The 22,612-nt window shown below is 39.0% G+C and overlaps 2 protein-coding genes across 2 annotated transcripts in view; one reads left to right on the top strand and one right to left on the bottom strand.

Annotated features, from left to right (window-relative positions):
- Positions 1–4,039: 4,039 nt before the first annotated feature.
- prph2la (peripherin 2-like a) lies at positions 4,040–7,685 on the top strand. Its single transcript, XM_063007685.1, has 3 exons — positions 4,040–4,620; positions 5,473–5,719; positions 7,038–7,685. The coding sequence occupies exons 1-3, from the start codon at positions 4,040–4,042 to the stop codon at positions 7,296–7,298; spliced, it is 1,089 nt and encodes a 362-aa protein (XP_062863755.1). The 3' UTR covers positions 7,299–7,685.
- A 2,778-nt stretch (positions 7,686–10,463) lies between these two features.
- The window catches only part of ubr1 (ubiquitin protein ligase E3 component n-recognin 1), a 30,320-nt gene continuing 18,171 nt past the window's right edge, over positions 10,464–22,612 (bottom strand). The window contains exons 26-47 of the mRNA XM_063006937.1: positions 22,492–22,591; positions 22,265–22,368; positions 22,089–22,169; positions 20,439–20,620; positions 20,134–20,333; positions 19,953–20,046; positions 18,946–19,098; positions 18,760–18,857; positions 17,507–17,600; positions 17,225–17,373; positions 17,064–17,119; positions 16,132–16,228; positions 15,981–16,048; positions 15,736–15,883; positions 14,685–14,775; positions 14,372–14,508; positions 14,180–14,288; positions 14,038–14,094; positions 13,181–13,258; positions 12,818–12,988; positions 12,494–12,595; positions 10,464–11,531 (exon numbers count right to left, since the gene is read on the bottom strand). Of these exons, the coding sequence (XP_062863007.1) occupies positions 11,390–11,531; positions 12,494–12,595; positions 12,818–12,988; positions 13,181–13,258; positions 14,038–14,094; positions 14,180–14,288; positions 14,372–14,508; positions 14,685–14,775; positions 15,736–15,883; positions 15,981–16,048; positions 16,132–16,228; positions 17,064–17,119; positions 17,225–17,373; positions 17,507–17,600; positions 18,760–18,857; positions 18,946–19,098; positions 19,953–20,046; positions 20,134–20,333; positions 20,439–20,620; positions 22,089–22,169; positions 22,265–22,368; positions 22,492–22,591 (2,511 nt within the window). The 3' untranslated portion in view covers positions 10,464–11,389. The remainder of the gene's footprint in view (positions 11,532–12,493; positions 12,596–12,817; positions 12,989–13,180; positions 13,259–14,037; positions 14,095–14,179; positions 14,289–14,371; positions 14,509–14,684; positions 14,776–15,735; positions 15,884–15,980; positions 16,049–16,131; positions 16,229–17,063; positions 17,120–17,224; positions 17,374–17,506; positions 17,601–18,759; positions 18,858–18,945; positions 19,099–19,952; positions 20,047–20,133; positions 20,334–20,438; positions 20,621–22,088; positions 22,170–22,264; positions 22,369–22,491; positions 22,592–22,612) is intronic.

Genomic DNA, 22,612 nt, shown 5'->3' with positions numbered 1-22,612 from the left:
AGCCAATAGAGCAAACTCTTAACTGTTACACCACTCAGGAGCCTTAATTAAAAATTGTTTTAAAGTAATAACTATACCATAAAAATAGTGCTGAAAAATAGTTCTGTTCTCAATTGTATTTTGAGGGCGCTAAAAGATAAGTACCAAAGAATGATTTTTTCTTAGTTAAACCAATCTCACTCTCTCTATTTATCCACACATACTGTATATTAAAGTACATCAGTGAGATTTGTGAAGGTGACAGAAGGTGCTCTTCCAAATCCAACTGGGCTGATTACTGATTAGAGGGGATTATAGTAGGGGGTTAACTTGCCCCTAAAACACTATCTTACAGACATCAGTTTTTCCAAACCAAACAACATAAAATATTTAGTTACATAAAACTCAGGATCTAAAAACCAGAGAGAAATAACCTGAAATACAAACAGGACTGAGTGTTTAAAGGAGCATGAGATAAATGAGAGATGGGCAGACGTGTCTGGGTGAGTAATGTGTTTACTACTAGCCCTAATTCTGTTAGGATCATCTTCATTCACAACGTCTGGTCAGGTACAGGGATGTATGTTGTGAAAGAGAGCTGTTTGGTGTGCTGATTACTTTTCATGGCTTTTGTTATTCATTATGGCTTTTGTTGTATACTAAAACATTTCTACAATATTTATTCTAACCCGATTACAAAAAAGTTGGAAAGTTGATTGTTTTACAGGTATTTTATTGAAAACAACACCTATAAGAGATTTTATCGTTTCAACTTAATTGATTTTGGTAAATGAAGACAAGATTCTCTTATGATTGACTATAAAATGAGCAGTAAAAGGAGGCTCATTTGTTGACAAGCAAGCATTTTGCTTGATAGGATCTTCCTAGAAACCCCATTTCAGTTGGGACATTTTGTAAAACTCAATTTAAGAAAAGAAGAATCTGTGATTAAAAATTCACTTTAATCTTTATTTAAATGACAAAAGTAGAATCAAAATATTTCCAATGTTTTCCTTGATCAACTTCATTGTATTCTGTAAATATAAATACAGTGTATCACAAAAGTGAGTACACCCCTCACATTTCTGCAGATATTTAAGTATATCTTTTCATGGGACAACACTGACAAAATGACACTTTGACACAATGAAAAGTAGTCTGTGTGCAGCTTATATAACAGTGTAAATTTATTCTTCTCTCAAAATAACTCAATATACAGCCATTAATGTCTAAACCACCGGCAACAAAAGTGAGTACACCCCTAAGAGACTACACCCCTAAATGTCCAAATTGAGCACTGCTTGTCATTTTCCCTCCAAAATGTCATGTGATTTGTTAGTGTTACTAGGTCTCAGGTGTGCATAGGGAGCAGGTGTGTTCAATTTAGTAGTACAGCTCTCACACTCTCTCATACTGGTCACTGAAAGTTCCAACATGGCACCTCATGGCAAAGAACTCTCTGAGGATCTTAAAAGACGAATTGTTGCGCTACAAGAAGATGGCCAAGGCTACAAGAAGATTGCCAACACCCTGAAACTGAGCTGCAGCACAGTGGCCAAGATCATCCAGCGTTTTAAAAGAGCAGGGTCCACTCAGAACAGACCTCGCGTTGGTCGTCCAAAGAAGCTGAGTGCACGTGCTCAGCGTCACATCCAACTGCTGTCTTTGAAAGATAGGCGCAGGAGTGCTGTCAGCATTGCTGCAGAGATTGAAAAGGTGGGGGGTCAGCCTGTCAGTGCTCAGACCATACGCCGCACACTACATCAAATTGGTCTGCATGGCTGTCACCCCAGAAGGAAGCCTCTTCTGAAGTCTCTACACAAGAAAGCCCGCAAACAGTTTGCTGAAGACATGTCAACAAAGGACATGGATTACTGGAACCATGTCCTATGGTCTGATGAGACCAAGATTAATTTGTTTGGTTCAGATGGTCTCAAGCATGTGTGGCGGCAATCAGGTGAGGAGTACAAAGATAAGTGTGTCATGCCTACAGTCAAGCATGGTGGTGGGAATGCCATGGTCTGGGGCTGCATGGGTGCAGCAGGTGTTGGGGAGTTACATTTCATTGAGGGACACATGAACTCCAATATGTACTGTGAAATACTGAAGCAGAGCATGATCCCCTCCCTCCGGAAACTGGGTCGCAGGGCAGTGTTCCAGCATGATAATGACCCCAAACACACCTCTAAGACGACCACTGCTTTATTGAAGAGGCTGAGGGTAAAGGTGATGGACTGGCCAAGCATGTCTCCAGACCTAAACCCAATAGAACATCTTTGGGGCATCCTCAAGCGGAAGGTGGAGGAGTGCAAAGTCTCGAATATCCGCCAGCTCCGTGATGTCGTCATGGAGGAGTGGAAAGCATTCCAGTGGCAACCTGTGAAGCTCTGGTAAACTCCATGCCCAGGAGAGTTAAGGCAGTTCTGGGAAATAATGGTGGCCACACAAAATATTGACACTTCAGGAACTTTCACTAAGGGGTGTACTCACTTTTGTTGCCGGTGGTTTAGACATTAATGGCTGTATATTGAGTTATTTTGAGGGAAGAATAAATGTACACTGTTATATAAGCTGCACACAGACTACTTTTCATTGTGTCAAAGTGTCATTTTGTCAGTGTTGTCCCATGAAAAGATATACTTAAATATCTGCAGAAATGTGAGGGGTGTACTCACTTTTGTGATACACTGTACATTTAGAATTAGATGCCTGCAACACAGTCCAAACAAGCTGGGACAGGGGCAAAATAAGAGTGAAAAGTTCATAAAATATTCATGTTACAGCATTTCACAATAAGCAGGTGAATTGGTAACAGGTGAGGAGATCATGATTGTGTCTAAAAGCTGGATCCACCAAAGGATCAGTCTTTACAAGCAATGATGGGTCGTGGCTCACTCGTTCAAGCCAAATTTCAGGACAGCAATGCAAGATTGCAAATAAATGTCTTTCACCATCTGCTCATAATATTGTGAAAAGATTCAAAAAATCTGGAGAGATCTCAGTCTTGGCAAAGCCAAAACCTGTTCAATGAGCATGACTTTTGTCATGCTACTTTGATAAATATAGCTGCATGCGCTTGAGAGTACTTTAACCTTTAAACTAAGTAAAAAAAACCTTCAGTCAACTGACACAGTCCACCACTGCAATCAAGAAATGCAACTTGAAACTCACAAAGTGAAAGCCATACATTAATTCTATGCAGAAACGCTTCTGTGTCCTGTGTCCAAGCTCATCTCAGATAGTCTAAAAGATGATGGAAACATGTGCTGTGGTCAGCTGAGTCCATGGTTCATCTTGCTGTCAGGAAACAAACATTGAGTTTTCTGTGCCAAAGATGAAAAGAACCCTCCAGACTGTTATCAGTGAAAGGTGCAAAAGCCAACATCGGAGTGTTGTAGGCATCGAATTCTAAATGTGACAACATGGGAAAGATTGGAAAGATTTTCTTTCTACTTTTGTCAGTTAAATAAAGATTCAGGAGAATTATGGACGAAAGTATTGGGACACTCCTTACAATTTTTAAATGCATGTGTTTCAGCCTAAGGTGTGAGAAATTAATTGTATGAAGGACAATATATGATTTCAACTTTGCAGCAAAAGTTTAGTGAAGGCCCTTTGCTGTTCCAGCATGACTGTGCCCCAGTGCAAAATGCAACATCTGCAAAGACAAAAAGAAAAACTTGCTGAAAAGATCACATTATATACACTCTCTTTCTCTCTCTCTCATGCTCTGAATGTTCTTCCCCCTCTATAGGCATGTTAACACCTTTCAGTTCATCACTTGAGAAAATATTAAGAAACTAGTGCTTCATCAACTTGAAGACATCTTGAACAGACTCCCAAAGTGGCCAAAATATATCCTTTATTAAGACAGAATATAATTTCAAACTGCTTTGCATCTGGACTTCACCAAACCAATTTGACGGGAATGTTTATTTCCAGTCTTAAGCTTTATCTCTGGTTGTAAGTCAGAAAATCAAATTCAATGTTAAATTTCTTTTACAACATAAACACTACCAAACACTGCCTATTTACCTGAATCTTGAAAAAGACAGCCAAAATGGCTGTTCTAAAATTAAGGTTCACTAAAACCCAGAGGGACAAGCTCGCCCAGGTGTTGTGGCTGCTAAACTGGATCTCAGTAGTGACTGGTATTATTATCTTTAGCCTGGGCCTTTTCCTCAAGGTGGAGATAAACAAGCAAAGAGAACTAATGGCTAAGCGGGACATTCATTCTGTGCCAAATATGCTAATCGCAGTGGGACTGATAGCCTGTGTGATCAACTTCGTGGGAGGAAAGATTTGCTATGACTGTGCGGATACTAACAAGTACTTACGCTGGAAGCTACTAATGCTCCCTTATATAATCTGTACCTTCTTCTTTACCCTATGTTTGCTGATCGGAGCACTTATGTGCTACACCATGCATGTGGAACTAAATGAATCTTTAGCTCTTGGTCTACATAATGCTATTCGCTACTATAAAGACACAGACACACCAGGCCGTTGCTTCTTGAAACGCACTGTGGATTTGCTGCAGATCCAGTTCCAATGCTGCGGTAATACAGGCCACAAGGATTGGTTTCAAATCCAGTGGATCAGCAACCGCTATCTGGATATGTCCAAGAAGGAAGTGGTAGAGTGAGTAGAACCTTTGTATTGTCTTACTTTCTGACCACTAGTAGGATAAGTACTGTGTAAATGTATTTGCCCACCTCTTCGAAGGTCCTGTCACAGCATCTCAATGGGGTTCAAGTCCAAACTTTGACTAGTCCAAATCAAAACCTTAAATTTGATGATTGATTTTGAATAATTTAGAAGTGGACTTTTTTTTCTTCGAGAATTTTTGTGATCATGGCATAGTTTGCTGCTTGTTGGGCCCTTTTGGCTTAATTGCTGTAAATGTTCTTTTAAAGTAAATAGAGTAGTCCCTGTAAACAGTAGTCCCAATATAAAGCTTTAAGTTTTGGATTTCAGACTTGTTGGACATTCAGTTATGTGCTGAAATCATTTTAAGACTATACAGGGCTTTAAGTGTGTAAAAAGTTCTAATGACGTTAACAATCAACATATAAAGGAACAACTTAATCATGGAACAATAACACAATATTACTCACACTGGAAGAACATAGATTTTTTTTTAACCTATAGTGTTTTAGTATATTTTTTCTTTTCTTTCTCTATCTTATAACTTCTCTCATTTTCCTTCCTAAGAATTTAGGAACTACAAGATGAACTTCATGAGCATTGACTAGAAGAATGGCAGAATCAAGCAGCATTGTGCTCTAGTGTATTTTTTCTGTAGCATGCATAATAAGTTAATAAGTCTACATGTCTTTGTGAAGTAGTTGAAAGATTAAAATTTAAGACTACAAAAACAGAAAAAAAAAAAGAGAAAAAGTTTGTACTCTTCACATAAGCCATGCTATGCTTTAAGCTTTAACCTAATAGCGAGTGGCCTCCACCTTTTGAAAGCTCTTATTTTTATTGCAGTCGTTTGCAAAGTAATGTGGACGGAAAGTACCTGGTTGACGGAGTACCCTTCAGCTGCTGTAACATTAACTCACCACGACCCTGCATTCAGCATCAAATCACAAACAATCTGGCCCATTTTAACTATGACTACCAAACTGATGAACTCAACTTATGGAGTAAAGGCTGTCACCAGGCCCTGCTGGAGTATTACACCAACATATTGCACTCAATCGGCCTTACAGTGCTTCTCATCTGGTTCTTTGAGGTTGGTACTTGCTGCTTTGTCTTGGTTAACTTGATCATTTTGAGACTAGTAACCAGCTACAAGTGTTTCATTAAAATGTAAAATATTAAGTTTAACAATTAACGTAATAAAATGTTATACTTTTTGTGTGTATTGCATGTCCATATATGAGGGTTCTTTAAAAAGTCTCCGCCCTTTTTTTAAAACTCTATTTATTAAGAATTTTGAAAACAAATGACATCACTTTTCTACATAGTCACCTCCCGATGCATTTTACCCAGCGTCGTACCAACTTTTTAATGTTTTTGGATGAGCGTGCAGCCCCTGATGCACCGCTGCTTTCACATCATCATCACATGAAAATCTTCTTCCCTTTAAAGCTTCTTTGAGCGGTCCAAAAAGGTGGAAATCAGATGGTGCTAAATCCAGACTATAAGCTCTCTCAGATATGACCGATTACTAAAAGGTTGCTTGGTGTTGCATGACAGAATTCACCTACATTATGAACTTATGGGTACAGTGTGTCTTATCTCCAGTTCTGATACTTGATACTTTTGTCCAAGTAGTGTAGGTCATTTCCCAGTACATAGCTGATATGCAATAACGATTATAGATGATATTACTACTGTACTGTTTATCACATATAAACTTTGTGTTAGTAAAGCATTTTGGCCTCAAAATAAAGTTGCTAAATAAAGATTATTGTTACTATTATCATTACAAGTAGTATAAATGGCATTAGGCCAGTGGCAAATTTTCAACCAGATATTAAAGAGCTTTTTTTTTTTTTTTTTTTTTTTTTTTTTTTTTTTTTTTTTTTTTTTTTTTTTTTTTAACAAGTAAAAATGTTTCTAGCATTGCAAGGCGGCACGGTGACTAAGTGGGTAGCACTCTCGCCCCACAGCAAGAATGACCTGGATTCAATCCCCAGATGGGGCAGTCCGGGTCCTTTCTGTGTCTGCGTGGGTTTCCTCCAGGTGCTCCAGTTTCCTCTCACAGTCCAAAGACATGCAAGTGAGGTGAATTGGAGATACAAAATTGTCCATGACTGTGTTTGACATTAAACTTGTGAACTGATGAATCTTGTGTAATGAGTAACTACCATTTCTGTCATGAAAGTAACCAAAGAGTGTAAAACATGAGATCCTAATAAACAAACAATCTACCATTGCAAGGTATTTATCACATCACCTATATCACAATCTCTACTTTATATCCGTCATATGAAGTAAAAACAGAACTCCTGCCAGTTTAATAATAAAACACTCCTTTTTTTCATAATCAAAAACTCACATGTCTGCCTAACGCCTTACCACTTGTTCCTTCTCTGTACATCTAGCTCTCTGTGCTTACCGGTGTCCGCTACTTGCAAACTGCCCTGGAGAACGTACTAAAGCAAGGAGACCCCGAGTCCGAATCTGATGGATGGCTACTGGAGAACAGCTTTGTGGAGACTGCACGCTCTAATTTCATCATCAAAAGCCTTAAGAAGTGCAATCAGATTGAAGTTGAGAATGTGGATCCCAACATCAACAAACCAGCTACAGCACATTACGGTCCCGATAATATGCCTCCAATCAAAATGCCTGTGGCCAACTAGCCTTATCCAAAAGAACACTGTATGTACAGTATAACAACCAGACAGACAGTGTCAGGCTGAACACGTCTCATCAGTGAGACCAGAGAAACTGATGGTCCAAAACCTGCCAACACAAGTTAAACACATAGCATTTCAACAGAAAGGCTTATGGATATATCAAGAGCATACTATTTTATAGTACAGCACATGATCTATTAAAAGCTAAATGCATTTAACTGTATTGAAGTTTGCTAAAATGAGGGCAGGTTACAGCAGGTTCATGTTGTTGAACATATAATGAAGATGACACAGGACAAAAACAACATAGCATGTCTTTGTATAGCACTGGGTCAAAACAAGCCACCAAATCTGGAGGAATGAAAAATAAATAAATAAACAAAAAAAATAAATCCCTGAATTATTGTTTTTAATGACTCATAGATCTGATGTCATAGGATACGATTTACATCAATGTACTCATCAAATCAGTTACTGACCCTTTATGCCATTTTTATAAGACACTGCCATCCTAAAAGGGACCACTACTATCAGAAGAGTAATGTTTAATCTTATTGATCATATTGGGGCCAGTGATAGCTCAGTGGTTAAGGTACTGGACTAGTAAACAGAAGGTTGCCGGTTCAAGCCCCGCCACCACCAAGTTGCCACTGTTGGGTCCTTGAGCAAGGCCCTTAACCCTCAATTGCTCATTGTGCAAGTCGCTTTGGATAAAAGCGTCTGCTAAATGCTGAAAATGTAAATGTAAATGAAAAGATCTATTAATTAGCAGTGACAACACCCATTAAGGGAACAAGCGGACACCACAATGCAAAACAGAAGACTCTTCAGTCATTTCTGCCATCTTAATCCAAAGCCAGGGGTAACTGGGGCTGGTTAGCATTTTTAAATGAAACAGAGCATGGCTAGATATTATTAGCTTTGTTCTGCTCTTTAGACACTTCTTAAAGAGAAAATGGTTGTTTGTTACAACTGTCATTCTTCTGTTATCCAACTGCTAAAACAATGACAAGTAATAAAGCTCTTATATTTTTATTTTTTAACTGAAATGCCAATAATGTTCTTAATAATATTATGTCATTACTAAATTAAAAACACCCATGTCATTTGGAACTTGGTAGATTTTGTCAATAATTAGGTAATAAAGAGAGTGAGGTGTAAACTAGTAGTGTGTATAATATACTGCTTTACACATTTAACAGTAACATTTGGTAACATTATAGATTTTACATTCAGAAGTGAATTATTCTTAAATTTGTAAAGAAAAAGGTGGCTGTGAAAAACAAATAAAGCCAGATAAAGCAAAGAAAATTGTGGGAAATTGTGGGTATGAATTGATCTTTAAATGTTTTTTAGTTTTAAACACTTCAAGTTGTTGAACCACTGGATAAACTAGTTTTTTTCCTTGCTTTTTAATATAATAAATATTAGTGATGCAGCTATAACCTTGTATTATACACACAATTATCAGATGAATATTAATAAATTCACAGTTAGCCAGTCATGAGATTTTGCTTATTAAAAGTAAAACAAACAGGTACAATTTACCTCTTCTCTCTATTATATAATAATATACACCTATGTTATTAAGTAAAATATAAGTAAAAAAAAAAAATTCCTTTACAGGAAACAAACTTTAATTTTCTGTGCAGTTGAAATTTCTTTACTGAATAGAACATAATAAAAAAACATTTACTCCAATCATCCAAAGCATTAAAACCACCAACCTGTAAAAACAGCTCTGACCCACTGAGACATGGACTCAACAGGACATCTGAAGACGTTTTGTGGTACCTGGTGCCAGCATGTCCTTTAACTAATGCATGTTGAAAGGTGAAGCATGCTGCAGTGCACCCTGTGCCATCTGCCATCTCTTCTACAGGTAAATGATGCACATGTGCAGGCGTCCAGGTAATCTTGTAGTAAACAGGATTTGTCAGACTAGTCTACATTCTTTTGTTGTCTAGTAATTAATTCCAAAACCTGAATGCAATTTTACACAGAAGTTGGCATGGGCACTTTGACTGGCCTGTGACTACATTAACAGCACAGTTCAATGCACTGTGTGTTGTGACACATTCACCTCATTGCCAGTAGCCCTTCTGTTAGTCCATGACAAATTTAATAGCATTCAAGTCCTTTACATCAATAAGCACTGTCCACCCATCAGCCTGTTGCAGGTTATGGCTTGTCCCTCCTCAGACCACTTTCAGTTAGTACTCACCGTGGCTGCCTCCCTTCCTTTTTTGAAGATTCTTCAATGCAGTCGTTTGGCCACTCAGGTTTTTATGCCCTTATCTGATGCATTTAACATGTGTGTTATGAGTAACGACCATCGCTCCCCCAAGATTTAATATGTCTTTGATAGCTACATGCACAACTATTACGAAGGATACATTGTCATGCACACTTACTGGGGATGGTCTTAATATTTTGTCTATTCAGTGTAATATGCCATAATTCTGTAATAATTGAGCCAGGCCTAGTCACACTATAACCATTTCAGACTGGACTACACTGCAAAGCATAGTTCATAAAGTGGTAGAAAAGATTCACTGTAGAAATGTTTCTGCTCAGTAGAAAATGTTTTATATTCAAACCACATTCATACAAAGTCACTCTTGGCACCCAGGTGGCCCAGCGGGATATTCCGCTAGCACACCAGCTGAACTCCTTGGTTCGAAACTCGGTGTTGCCTCCAGTCGGCTGGGCGCCATCTAGCGGGCATAATTGACAGTGCCTGCAAGCAGAGATGACCGGAATATGTGGACGGGTTCTTCAAACGCTGTGTAGGGACCCTGATTGGCGAATAAAGGCACCTGTGCAGAGTGCATGGGTGGAAAAGGGTTCCATTAAGGGCTGCATGCAGGTCGGAGGAGGCGTGGGCAGCAATATACCCTCCTCAACTGCAAAAATCGGGGATCCCCAGCAGCGGAAGACAAATTGACTACACGAAATTGGGAGAAAAATGCATTTAAAAAAAAAAAAGTCACTCTTCTTGTAATCATAAGCCTCTGATCTGCTTTTGGTCAGAATAAGTCCTGTGTGTATACAGTCTCACTCTTATGCTGTTTCTCTGTTTTTTTTTATTTTTTTTTTATTTTTTTTTTTTTTTAAAGCAGTCAAAACAATCTAGCTCTGGTTATAAATGGTCAAATCAGTAGACAATTCTTTGTCTGAATTTTATTTTTTGTTACACATTATACAGTTTATTTAGCAGGCCAAGAAGACTTCCAGGCGATGCAAACAAGCAAGTGCAAAATGAAACCATGTGTGACTTTAGTTTAATCCTTAAAAAATTTCCAATAAGAATGTATGGTAAAGCATATACAGAACCATTTATCATAATCAACAGCTTATAAATAAATGTCTGCATATATATTGATATAGAAGGTGGCTGAAATTTTATTTATTGACTTGTTTCTGTAGATATGGTTTCCATCACTGTCTCGTATTTATATAGTAAAATAATCTGTTAATGATTTATATACATCGTCATAATTGTTTATATGTTGCCATATGTGAAAATCTAAACGTAGTAAACAATTAAACTGGCACAATTCTTTGCCACATCTGGAAACATTTATGAAATCTTAGTGTAATGATTATATATAATATATTCTTACAGTTTTTAACACACTGATGAGGAAAGTTGACAAGTCTGTATTCAAGGAGGAGCAAAAACTGAGCAAGCATTTTACACAAATGCAAAAGAACGTGAAGCATCTTTTGCAAAAAGTGCATATACAAGCAACACAATATAAAGCTCTCTTTTTTACTCTTTACACTTTAAGAAGAAAACATTATAATGTAATGACAGAAACAGTTTGAGTTGTGTAAGGAATTTAAAGCTGCAAGTCTTTGTCAATTCACAGTAATACGCTTTAAGAGGCAAGTCAAAAACAAGTGAAAATCGGACTAGAAGAACCCGCCACGTCTCACCGTTATTGCCCTGCTGCCCTCAACTGTCTACTTACTGTGTTAATAAATGCTATAAGGAAAAGATACTACACAGGGCAAAAGCACAGGAAAGATATATGAAAGCTAGTGGAAGGTGCAATACTCCCTGCAGTCCAGCAGCTGTATTCCTGAGCTCAGAGCATCTGCCACTCGAAAGCAAACATGACATTGAGCACCTCCAGACTGCGGGCAATTTCCTCGAGAATACAGTGCTGCTGCCACAGCTGATGAAGCTTCCTGTAGCGCTCAGGACAGAGGTGTAGCGGGTTGCCACGACTAAAAAGAAAAACAGAATATGGATCAGCAATGCCTTATAAAAAAAGGACTTTTTCTTTTTGTCATGGTGTTGTCTTAATAATTCAGTACAGTTATAATTTAAACACTGAGGTCTTTACTGACAGTGGTTTTGATATTTATTTAACATTTTTGAACACGAAAAAGTACAGTTAATATAAATTCTATTTTCGAAAAAAGTTGGGACAATTTGTAAAATAAAATAAAACCTTTTTTTAACTGATAAAAGTACAAAGAAATAACATTTACTGTTTCCCTTACCAACTTAATTGTATTGTAAACGGATTTCGGATTTAATGGACAAAATCTGGAAAACCAAATGTTCGGTCTGATTGTTTCCAATTCCCACGAGAAGCGTACCAAGACCAGTAGTTCAGTAATTGTCCGCTAGCCAGCGCAGGTCTCTCTGAGTGACAGACTTTATTTGTTTTCGTGTTTTTCTCTGTGTTTTAGGCTTTATTTTGTTGGGAGGCTCACTTTGTTCTCACCTTTTTCTCTGTGTTTTATGCTTAATTTTTGCAGTTCTAGTGCTTAGTAGCCACCAGCAGTGCTTCAGACTCAGTCCCCACTAGTAAGTGGATAGGTAACAGGGGAGGGTCCCAGTAGGCTACCATCTACTATACATAATGTTGTAAAAAGATTTCAGCAATCTGAAGAAATCTCAGTCCGTGTAGGGCAAGACCAGGAACCACTACTGAGTGTGCATGACCTTCGAGCCCTCAGATATCATTGCACTGGGAACTATCATTGTACTGTGATAAATATAGTCACATGGGCTCGGGAGTACTTCGGATAACCACTCACTAAAAACACCGCTGCAAAAATATGACCAGACTACAGCAGTAAGTAAAAATGAATTAGAAAATGACAGAATAATGTTTCTCTCATGAAAAATGACCAAAAAAGCCAAGAAAATCACTTTTCACTGTAGTAATGCAACCTACCTTAGTTGAGGGTCTGTTTCCCCATACTCATCCAAGTACGGTGCTGGATACGTGCTTCCACGTGTCCTGCTGGCCATCAGAACAATCTCACACTCTCTCACCCTGTCAATTTAGACATAAACAAGTCAAATATGATACATTTCTGAATTACAAATTAGTGTATATTTTAAAGCTAAAACACATCTGGTAGATTTAAATTACAAGTCCAAAACAAAATGAATCACACTTGTATCTAAACACATTTATTTATATTCAAATAAATTATTGAAGCAACATCAACTCATTACAGATTACCACAATGATAGTTTTACCACATGTCCTCACCTGAGGAACATGCCCACTCCGGCACCACAGGAGAAGGCATGAGCAGTGCAGGCTCCCACATCCTCACCATCAAGCTGCACCTGACAGCAAGGGCTCTGAGAGCACAGCATGACTCCACAGAACAAACACAGAGTAGGGTGCTTCCGCTCATCATCTGACGAGTTTGGGCACCTTTGGAGGAGAAGAGAGATGTTAATTGTACTTCATCAATGTAACTCCCACTAATTATAACTATTAGTAGTATTAATACCGAGGCTGATGGAACTTTAGTTATCTATGAAGGCTACTTGATTAGTGTAGGGTTAGTTTTATTTAGGGTTTTACTAAAGCTATGGAACGATTAAAAGCAGTAATTGCACTTACTTAAAGTGACAGGCCTGGTTAAGGAGCACACTGTAGTCCTCAGGAAGATTTATTAACTTGTTTCTTATCCGTGGATACCTGCAGTAGTTTTAAATTGGGAAAGATAAACATTTTTTGTGCAGAGCTGCAAATTTTGTTCACTAAAAACCGACTGTCATTAGTCAATGGATAATCGATGAACAAAAAGCTCACAGCATCCCATCAAAATATAAAACACATCACTGAGCTTCATTTCAACAAGTGTTTACACTTGATTTACTGAAAAGTTCTACCTTTGTACTGGAGCTTTATGCAAAATATCCACAATATTACACACAAAAGCACATGTGCAGAGTCAAACTCCACAGTAAGGCAAAACAGCTTACATTTGTAAGTTTTAATGAATAATAGTTTTGTCGTTCAATATTTAAATTAATACAAAGTTCAGTTTACAACTCCAAATCCAGCTGTACACAGAGTGCGAGAGAGTGTGATTTACCTCAGGACACTGTAGCTGCGCTCTCAATTGAAATCAAGCATCATTGAAATGACATTTTGAACCAATAGCATTAAATAAACAATAACTTCCAGTGATAGCTCAGTGGTTAAGGTACTGGACTAGTAAACAGAAGGTTGCCGGTTCAAGCCCCGCCACAACCAAGTTGCCACTGTTGGGTCCCTGAGCAAGGCCCTTAACCCTCAATTGCTCATCGTGTTCTGCTCATTGTGTAAGTTGCTTTGGATAAAAGCGTCTGCTAAATGCTGAAAATGTAAATGTAAATAACTTCTTTGTTAGTTATTGGTTAACTAGTTAATCACTAAAAATCCTTAGTACAGAGTAAAACCATGACAAAGAGAAAACATGAGAGTAAACTAACCTGACAATGTGGATTTCTCCCTTTAGAGCTTTTGATACAGCTGCATTCCCGCACCACCTGATATAGACACAGAGATAAAATAATGCTGTCTAGTCTGTTTAGAACATACCTTTTTAAAATATATTTTAGTGCAGGGTTATACCTCTGTATTAGAGGCGCAACAGTGCTCTTGTTGTCCTGAAAGAGTTGAAACAGGTTGCCTGGCAAAGCAAGGTAACTACACAGCAAGGGTAATTGATTCTCCAAAGACACTGCATATAATTAAAGAAACAGATGGTTAGACAAGATCTTCAACGATTTTTTATTGTTTATTTTTGTTGGAACACTTACTCACCTTCAGTACTTGACAGCTCCTCTGGAGGGGGCACTCCTGTAAGGCAATTAAAGAACAGTGCAGCACAGCGAAGAAAGGGTAGAACACCTTTCTTTACTCTTTCTGCAATCACTGAAGCACTTATGCCTGATTTTAGCCTAAGAGAAGAGAAAGGACAAGACAGTTTTAGAAACTAAACAACCACTATCACATCATAATTGGAAATTAGTGAAAATTATTCAAAAAAGGACTACTAGGTGACTACAAGTGACAAATTCCAAACCGCTTGTTACACATTTAAACGCTACAAGATGACCAGGAAACATATCCTCACCCCTCAGTGTGCAGTAATACAGTAGAGTAAAGCGCTTCTGCTGCTCTGCGTTCTTCTGGGTCATCACTTCCTCGTGTTTCTGCACCAGAGTCTGGACAAATGTAAATTAATTAAAAGCTGACCAATGTAACCAAACTTTTATATAATGACACCAATACAATATTTTCAAAAGTAGCTACATACTGTATATCACAGTACAATTACTTTTTTGGAAGTCTTCTGAGCTAAATATTAATTAAACAAACAGAGAGATCAACCGATTCAGATCAAAGATGAGCATGACCTTTAAAGCTACTCAATATGACAAAGTATGGATACCTCTCTTTATTATTACCTTCAGGTGCCAACAGGGGAACAAAATCAATTAATAAAAAGTATATGCTTCAAATGTCTTGTCAATAGTTTCAGGAAGACCCTTTCCAGTTTCAGATGAATGTGGCCAGTGCACAGGAAAACATTGTTTCAAGAGTTTTGTATGGACATTTTTCAGTGGCCTAAACAGAGCCCTGACCTCAACCCCAATGAGATCTTTGAGATAAATTGGAATACTAATTGTGAGCCAGGCCTTTTCATCCAACACCTAGTACCTAGTACATTAAGATGTTTCTTTCACTAAATGGGCACACATTAAATTTGAGTGTGTAGTGTGTGTGTGGCAAACACTATTCAATATTTCCCTATTACAAAATTCAATATTTTCAAAATTCAATAATATCCATCGGGATAAATAAAGTATCTGTCTATCTGTCTATCTGTCTATCTATCTATCTGTCTGTCTGTCTGTCTGTCTATCTGTCTATCACTTGTGGAACTCTATATTATTGCTCCATTTTATAGGTTTTGTTCACATACTTTTGGCCATATAGTGTAGCTCCTGTATTTTTTGGTTTAAGTAGCTCAGTACTACTTTGCCTTAAATGTGGTAGTTGTATGAGATGTTTGTACAGCATTTGCAAGAAACTGCAATGAAATCAAAGTAACAATTTCCACTAGTATAATTACTATTAACAATGACAAGCTGTGTAAGAATCACTGAACTGTGTGTTCTTACCCTGTAAAGACAGAAGGAGCTGGACTACGTGGGCCATGGTGACTAAATGCACTATGTGGAGGTGATTGTAAGCTGCACTGATGGCTGAAGGCTGCAGGTCAACATTTCCCTCTTGGTACAGAGCAGGTATAGATAAAACAAGTCCCACCTGTGAAATAATTCGCCATGGGTCAACCAACAATCCAAAGGCAATTAAAATTCTAACATAAATATCACTAAATATTGTTTCATTTTACACAGCTTACCAGGAGATGAAAGAAATCTACTTCCAAGATTGAAGGAGTGCTTTCTGTATTAAAGACAGGTAGCAACACTAAGGAAAAAGAGAGAGAAGAGTAATTTAACATTGCAAAATCAGTTCAAAAATGATCTCACATAATAAACAAGCAGTCATACCTGCTAGCATGTCTGCAAAATGCTTCTGTACAACACTTTGTGAGCTCTTCAGTCGGTAAATGGCTGAGAACTGCACCAGGGCTTTCAGACCAGCCAGCTGAAAGATATTTAACAAATAATGCCATTATACCACTTTTATACTCAAAACACAGAAAACTAACATGATACTCCTCTAACAGTAATATCCTGGCTTTGCACCTTGTAGACATGCAGGTTTGACACACCAGTTTACCCAGCTGCACCTTATAAAAAATTGTTTTACATTACAGTTGTCCAGGGTTTGAATCTCGCCCGGTCTGCACAAATGTAATTGGCTGATGTCCTGGACAGCCTAGCCAAAGGGAGATGTACTTGTTATTGCGTTCTTAGTGCTGGATGAAAATCAGGTAGAGGATTAGCCAATCAAAAGAGGAGTAGACAAAAAAAACCTTTTACAAAAAACAAAAGGACTGCAAAAGGACTGACATCTCTGTGCCTTTAAGGTGACAGCTTAGCTAGTAATGTATTATCTCTGGCTGCTCAGGTGGCTTAGAGGTCTAATGCACAAGCCCACCATTGCTGCGATCTTAAGCTCTTAAGTTCAGATCACAGCAGTGCTATTAACCTGCCCAACATCCAACAGGCACAATTGGCTGTGCCTAAGGTAGGGTGGTTGATGGGGTTCCTCATTGCTGCTGCAATTGAGGCCTCTGCTGAATAGTTGAAAGCACCTGGATGAGGTGGAGATGGTTCACAGAGCGCAGCATGTCTATCTGTAACGTGGTACAGTAATTTCGCAAGAATCGTACTAGGTCACAGTTCTGACCTTAGGGTGCATTCTTCTCACTTAATTTTTACCTAGTAAATTCTCTGTGGTAAAAATGCATGGGGTTATACTGACCCAGATTTATGTGCATGCATCTGTACTGTGAGTAATTATTCTGTTTTCTTACCTGTCTGTTCTGCAGTGATCCAAACAGAGCTTTTTCCTCTTCCTGCAGCATGTTTTCTATGCAAAAGCACCCAGCGTTAAAACAAGTGAAATGACAATAATAGAGTAATCACTGAGGAAGATCAAAACAAAGCAAATTCATAGAGATATTAGGCTTCTTACCTGTAGCCTGAATGGTGTATGCGCAGGTATTCCAGGTCATGACTGGTACGTGAGGGCACAGCTCGTTGGGTGATGTCTGCAGACCGACCCTGTGCACGGTAGTGGCACACACTACCAGCATTTCTGTTATACCCCTTGAGTACTTTGGGCTGCACAAAATAGGTAAGTGTTTACATTAACTTTTAACATCATTTAAATGTAGCTTAAAAAGTCTCCGGTTCCTTATACACCATTAGAAAAAATGGAAAGAGGATGTGTTTCTAAAAAGAAAGTGGGACTCACAGTGACTGAACTCCAAAACTGAGGATTGACCTAAAGTCAGTCTGTCCATCATCCATGAACCCAGTTTCTTCTTTTACTGCCTCAGCACCCTTTTCTGTATACAGTCAATTCCATAAGTTAAGACATCGAAAGTCTTACTAAAGAAGTGGTGATAAATCTGACAGATGATCTGATTTGACCACACTCATTTTTCACCAGTTGTTGGCATGTTTAAGTCACAAGAAACAAAGTAAACACTGTAGAATTCACAGTATTTAATAGTGATATCACATTTAAAGTCATAAAAATCATTGTGAACGCCTGCTAATAACCATATAATCACATTTACAAAACAAGAGTAGGGCACTCAGGTGGCTTAGCGATAAAACACGCTAGCACAGCAGAGCTGGCATCTTGAACTTGACGGTTCGATTCTCAGCTCTGCCACCCAGAAGGCTGGGCGCCTACACAAACAATGATTGGCTTGTTGTTCAAGGGGGAGTGCTGGAGGAGATTCCTCATAACTGATGCAATTACGACCTCTGCTGGCCGAGAGACAGGGGATAATGGGATCAGGGTGTGTCTCTCCGTACACAAAGCTGATCCACGTATGAACTCGCCTTGTGCAGGTGAAAAGATGCAGTTGGCTACTGCACACATGTCGGAGGGGGTGTGTGTTAGTCACGGCTCTCCTCAGTCACAGTGGTGGTCAATATCAGTAGAGAGGAAGCGTAATGCAATCGGGTATTTGGATACAGCTAGATTGGGAGGAAGAGAGTGCATTATTTGCAAAGCTTAAAGCTGCCAATACAAAAATGCAGACAATCAACAAATCCTCCATTCACCCAAATTAAAAATTTAAAATGTATATGTGTATCTGTAATCAGGGCGCTCGGGTGGTGCAGCGGTAAATTACAGTAGCCCATTACTGCTGGGAACCAGGGTTCAAACCCCTAGTGGTACAATCAGCCGTCAACATATGCAATGGACTGCAGTCCTGTCTGGTGTGTGTTATGCGCAATGCACCCAGTGATTCCAGAGAAACCAGACCCATGGAGACCCTGACCAGAATAAAGTGGTGGTAAAATTTATTAAGGGGGAAAACAAACTACTGTAGAATAAAACTGCAATTAAAATACATAGCAAATGGCTGTTATAAAAGCACTGTCACTTGATGATCACGGTAATCATTTCTTATCGCTTCACCTTTGTCATATTACTTGTACATCCCCATGTTTTTAGTCCTACTGAAATAAAGTTGAGAGGTCTCTTACCAGCTTCTTGAGCAGCTCTGAGTCCTTTGATGCGAGCCAGTACTATCTGTATCCAACGAGGAAGAGTGAGGAACTGTCCAACCAGCTCAGCACTCTCGCTAAAAAGTGTAAAAAAAAAAGCTTAGATATTTTGATAATAGCCTGATTATAACTAGATATTTTATATACAGCAAAAAGCTCTCATACTGGTCAAGTTTGCAGGGCTCCACAGGAATCATGGGAATAACAGTGTTACAGAGAGACTTGCAGAGAGGACACATGTATTCTCCATTCTCCAGGTCTATTATCAGCTCAGTGTGCAACCGGTTCCGAGTGGTGTTCTGCACTGCCTCAAAGTACCTGCACAAAGACATGATGTGGAAAGCTCAAGATCACAGTGAACACTGGAAACAGTTTAAGGATCCCGTGGTATAAAAGCAGAATTACAGCTGCTATGTTGCTTTGTCATGTTGTGTAGTATGTCAATTACTGTTCCATCACAATGCCCAGAATCCATTATTAAAATCAAATTTACATTTTCGGCATTTAGCAGATACTTTTATCCAAAGAGACTTACAGTACTGTGACAATATACTGTCTAAGCAATTGAGGGTTAAGGTCCTTGCTCAAGGATGACAACTTGGCAGTAGTGGGGCTTGAACCAGAACCATACTAGTCCAGTACCTTAATGCTAGACTACAACTGCCCTATATGCCCCTAAATTATAGGAAGCATAGCATTTAACTGTAAAATCTAACAAAAAACCATGACTTAATGAGTTAATGAGAAACATATTTGTTCTACAAAACTCAAATTTAAAATGTCTCAGGTGCCCAGGTGGCACAGCGGTGGTGCAGCTGGGCCCCCCCTAACAGTTGGCAGTGCCTGCAGGATACAAAATTGGCCACTAGTCTGCTGGGTGGGAAAAGACTGGACTAAAAAGGGGTGGGATGCGGAGATCAGTGCGAGACTCTCCATGCGTGAAACCAGCCTCCTGAGCAAATCCACCAAAGCATAGGCAAATAAGAAGGGGTCATGGATTGCACACACGTCAGTGGGAGAGTTTGTCAAGCAAACACACCCCTCTTTGACATGATAGGGGTCCACCGCAGGGACTAATTGGCTACCGTAAACTGGGAGAAAAAAGAAAAAATGCATAAATAAAATAGAAAAACATTTTTAAACGTGAGCTGGAAATTTTTGTATATACTTACTTCTGCCAGCAGGTTGAATGCATGACATGACCACAGCTACCGGTGTGTGTGCCCACTGCTAGCTCAGGGGGCATGAACAATGGATAGGAGTTTTCTGTCCAGCAAACACAAAAGGAATGTGTTAAAACTTTAAACAATTTATTTTTGTGTGTACTCATTGTGTGTCAGGACTATTACTGACCCTTTGGGGAGAGGGTTTTGCCTCGGCACTGGGTGAGCACTGTTGATCTCTGCACACAGGCGGTGAGAACCATGGCTGGAGCCTGTGGCTTTACGTCTTGCTCCTCTTGACACAGAATGCAGGTAAGAGTTTCCCAGTCTGCAGGGCACGTGCCTTGCTGAGGCCCCACTGCCACACGACTCTCCAGCTGCATTTCAGTGCTGCACACAAGTGACAGTTGTTTTACAATGTCCGGCTTAAAAAATCTAAAATACACAACAGAAGTCAAACCCTCCTCTCCTGTGCTTTCTGAGCAGACTTCTCACCTCTCTCTGGAGGTCACCGGCTCGCCTTGAGTCCCACTTTCAGGCATGTTGTCATAAAGCAATTTGTGAGTCTCAATGAAGTTTTTCTGCATAGCAGACATCTGAGCCATGATTTTCTGCCTGTGTAGCTTAGCAGCCTCGGCTTTTCTCTTGCGCTCTGCTTTATCTTTGTCGTGACCGCTCTGCACGAACAGATCACTCAAATCTTTACAAATCTCATAACAATACAGTGCTTACCAAGGTCTAGACTGACGCCAGTCAATGAACAATAGTAAATAAACCTGATGCTTATTGATGTGACAATGTCCTGACTCTCAAAAGTTTTCAAAAAGTAAAATGACAAGTACACTAGTTTGTGAGGATATTTATTATTATTATTATTATTATTATTATTATTATTTAAAAAAAAAAAGACACGCTGCAACCAGAGCTGGATTCTGAGTACATCGTTTCGAATCCAGCTCTGCCTCCCCGGTTCGAGGCTGGGCGGCTGTATGAGCAACGATTGGCCGGTTGCTCAGTTGGGGGGGTGGCACAAAGAACCGGATGTGGGTCTCTCTCTGTCAGAATGCAATTACGACGTCTGCCGGCTGATTAGAGGCACCCGCACAAGAGATGAGGAAGAGTGCCCTTAGGGTGTGTCTCTCCGCATGCAACGCTAGGTGGCGCCAAACTCATCAATGTGTGGGTGGCAAAAATGCATCCGGCTGCTGCTCATGTTTCGGAGGGGATATGGGTTAGCTTTGATCTCCTCTGTCAGGGCAGGGTTCGGCATAGACAGAAATTGAACTATTAATTAATAACAGACGCCGCTTGTTTTTCAACTGAGAGCGCAACTGCAATCTGTATAGTGTAGAGATGACTCTCTTACACTTGCCAACTCTGTGTACAGCCACATTTGAAAAAGCTTTAGTGTCACTGTGGCATGTTAAGCGTCACACAGCATGTTAAACTGCACATGTGGATGTGTGTAATAATGTGGATATTTTGGTTCATGCCTTATTATAAAAGTCGAACTCTGCTTATCATCTTATAATAAGTCTGCTAATGTTGTCAGAAAGAATGTTACTTTTTATGTTACTTTATTAATTAGGATTAGCATTTTAGTTAGCGTTGACACACACTCTGTTTAAAGCCTACATTCAGAAAGCTGAACTGGTTCTACTCAGTGTTTATGATCATCTTACTGTTTTAGACTACCGCCAAGGTCACTACATCATGATGTCTTTCATTAAATAAAGTATAAAGACTTATTAATGTGATGCTCAGTGATGTGTTTTATATTTTTATATATCTTAATAAGATGCTATAAGCTTTCAGTTCTCAGTCAACCATGGGCTAATGAGGGTCAGTTATCACTCAAAAGAAATTGGCAAATTTTGAATTTCCCAACGCAGTCTAATGCACTTGCTCACCAGCCTAGTTGGGCACCTAATGAGAAATCATTTTTAAATAAATCAAAAGTGGATTACTATGATGGGACCTTAAGCAGAGTAAACACACTCCTGATGTGTACAGGGTCGTTAATGTCCTTAAGAGGTCTAAACTGATAAACTGTTATTTAAAGCCTTGATGTATGAATAAAAAAGACAAAATCATAGGTGGAAAAGACAAAATTATAGGTGAATGATCAAAATAATTCCACTGTACCTCCTCCACCTTTGTCTGATCAGCTGCACATGAAGCTGTAGGGCTGGATTTTTCACGAAGGCACTTCACAATCTCAAACATCTGCAAAGGGAGAAATAAAAGAATCATTAAATCATGATTGAAGTTTAAAAATGTCAAATCCCACTGACACTTAAATATATAAAAACCAGTCATACCTGTAGAGTCCAATTAATCATGTCAATCTGAGCTTCAAGAAAAGAAAGCGTCTTAGTTTTGGACAGCAATTGGAACAATGACTTCCCATGATCTGAGCCAACTTCTAAAAAGAAATGCAAAATGTGATTGTTATATGTACAGCACATGTAGTATATAAAGCACAGAGCAAGTGATTAACCCACCATCATATCCCTACTTCTAAATACAGAGTACAAGCAGAACTTACTTCGAGCTTTGAGACTGAAGTCAAAGGTCACTTCTTCGACACTGCTGGCCTCCAACTGGGTTTTCTCCTCTAGCAGTGCCTGGCCTACAAGATGCAATGCCTGAAGAAAATACAAATACGG

The sequence above is a fragment of the Trichomycterus rosablanca genome, chromosome 13 (genome assembly GCF_030014385.1).
Source record: "Trichomycterus rosablanca isolate fTriRos1 chromosome 13, fTriRos1.hap1, whole genome shotgun sequence".
NCBI classification, from domain to species: domain Eukaryota; kingdom Metazoa; phylum Chordata; class Actinopteri; order Siluriformes; family Trichomycteridae; genus Trichomycterus; species Trichomycterus rosablanca.
This window is presented reverse-complemented; position numbering and strand designations above follow the sequence as displayed.

Coding starts and splice junctions, on each gene's coding strand:
- prph2la (XM_063007685.1), top strand. CDS start 4,040: ATGGCTGTTCTAAAATTAAGGTTCACTAAAACCCAGAGGGACAAGCTC. Junction 4,621..5,472: donor TCCAAGAAGGAAGTGGTAGA/GTGAGTAGAACC, acceptor TTTTTATTGCAG/TCGTTTGCAAAGTAATGTGG. Junction 5,720..7,037: donor TTCTCATCTGGTTCTTTGAG/GTTGGTACTTGC, acceptor CTGTACATCTAG/CTCTCTGTGCTTACCGGTGT.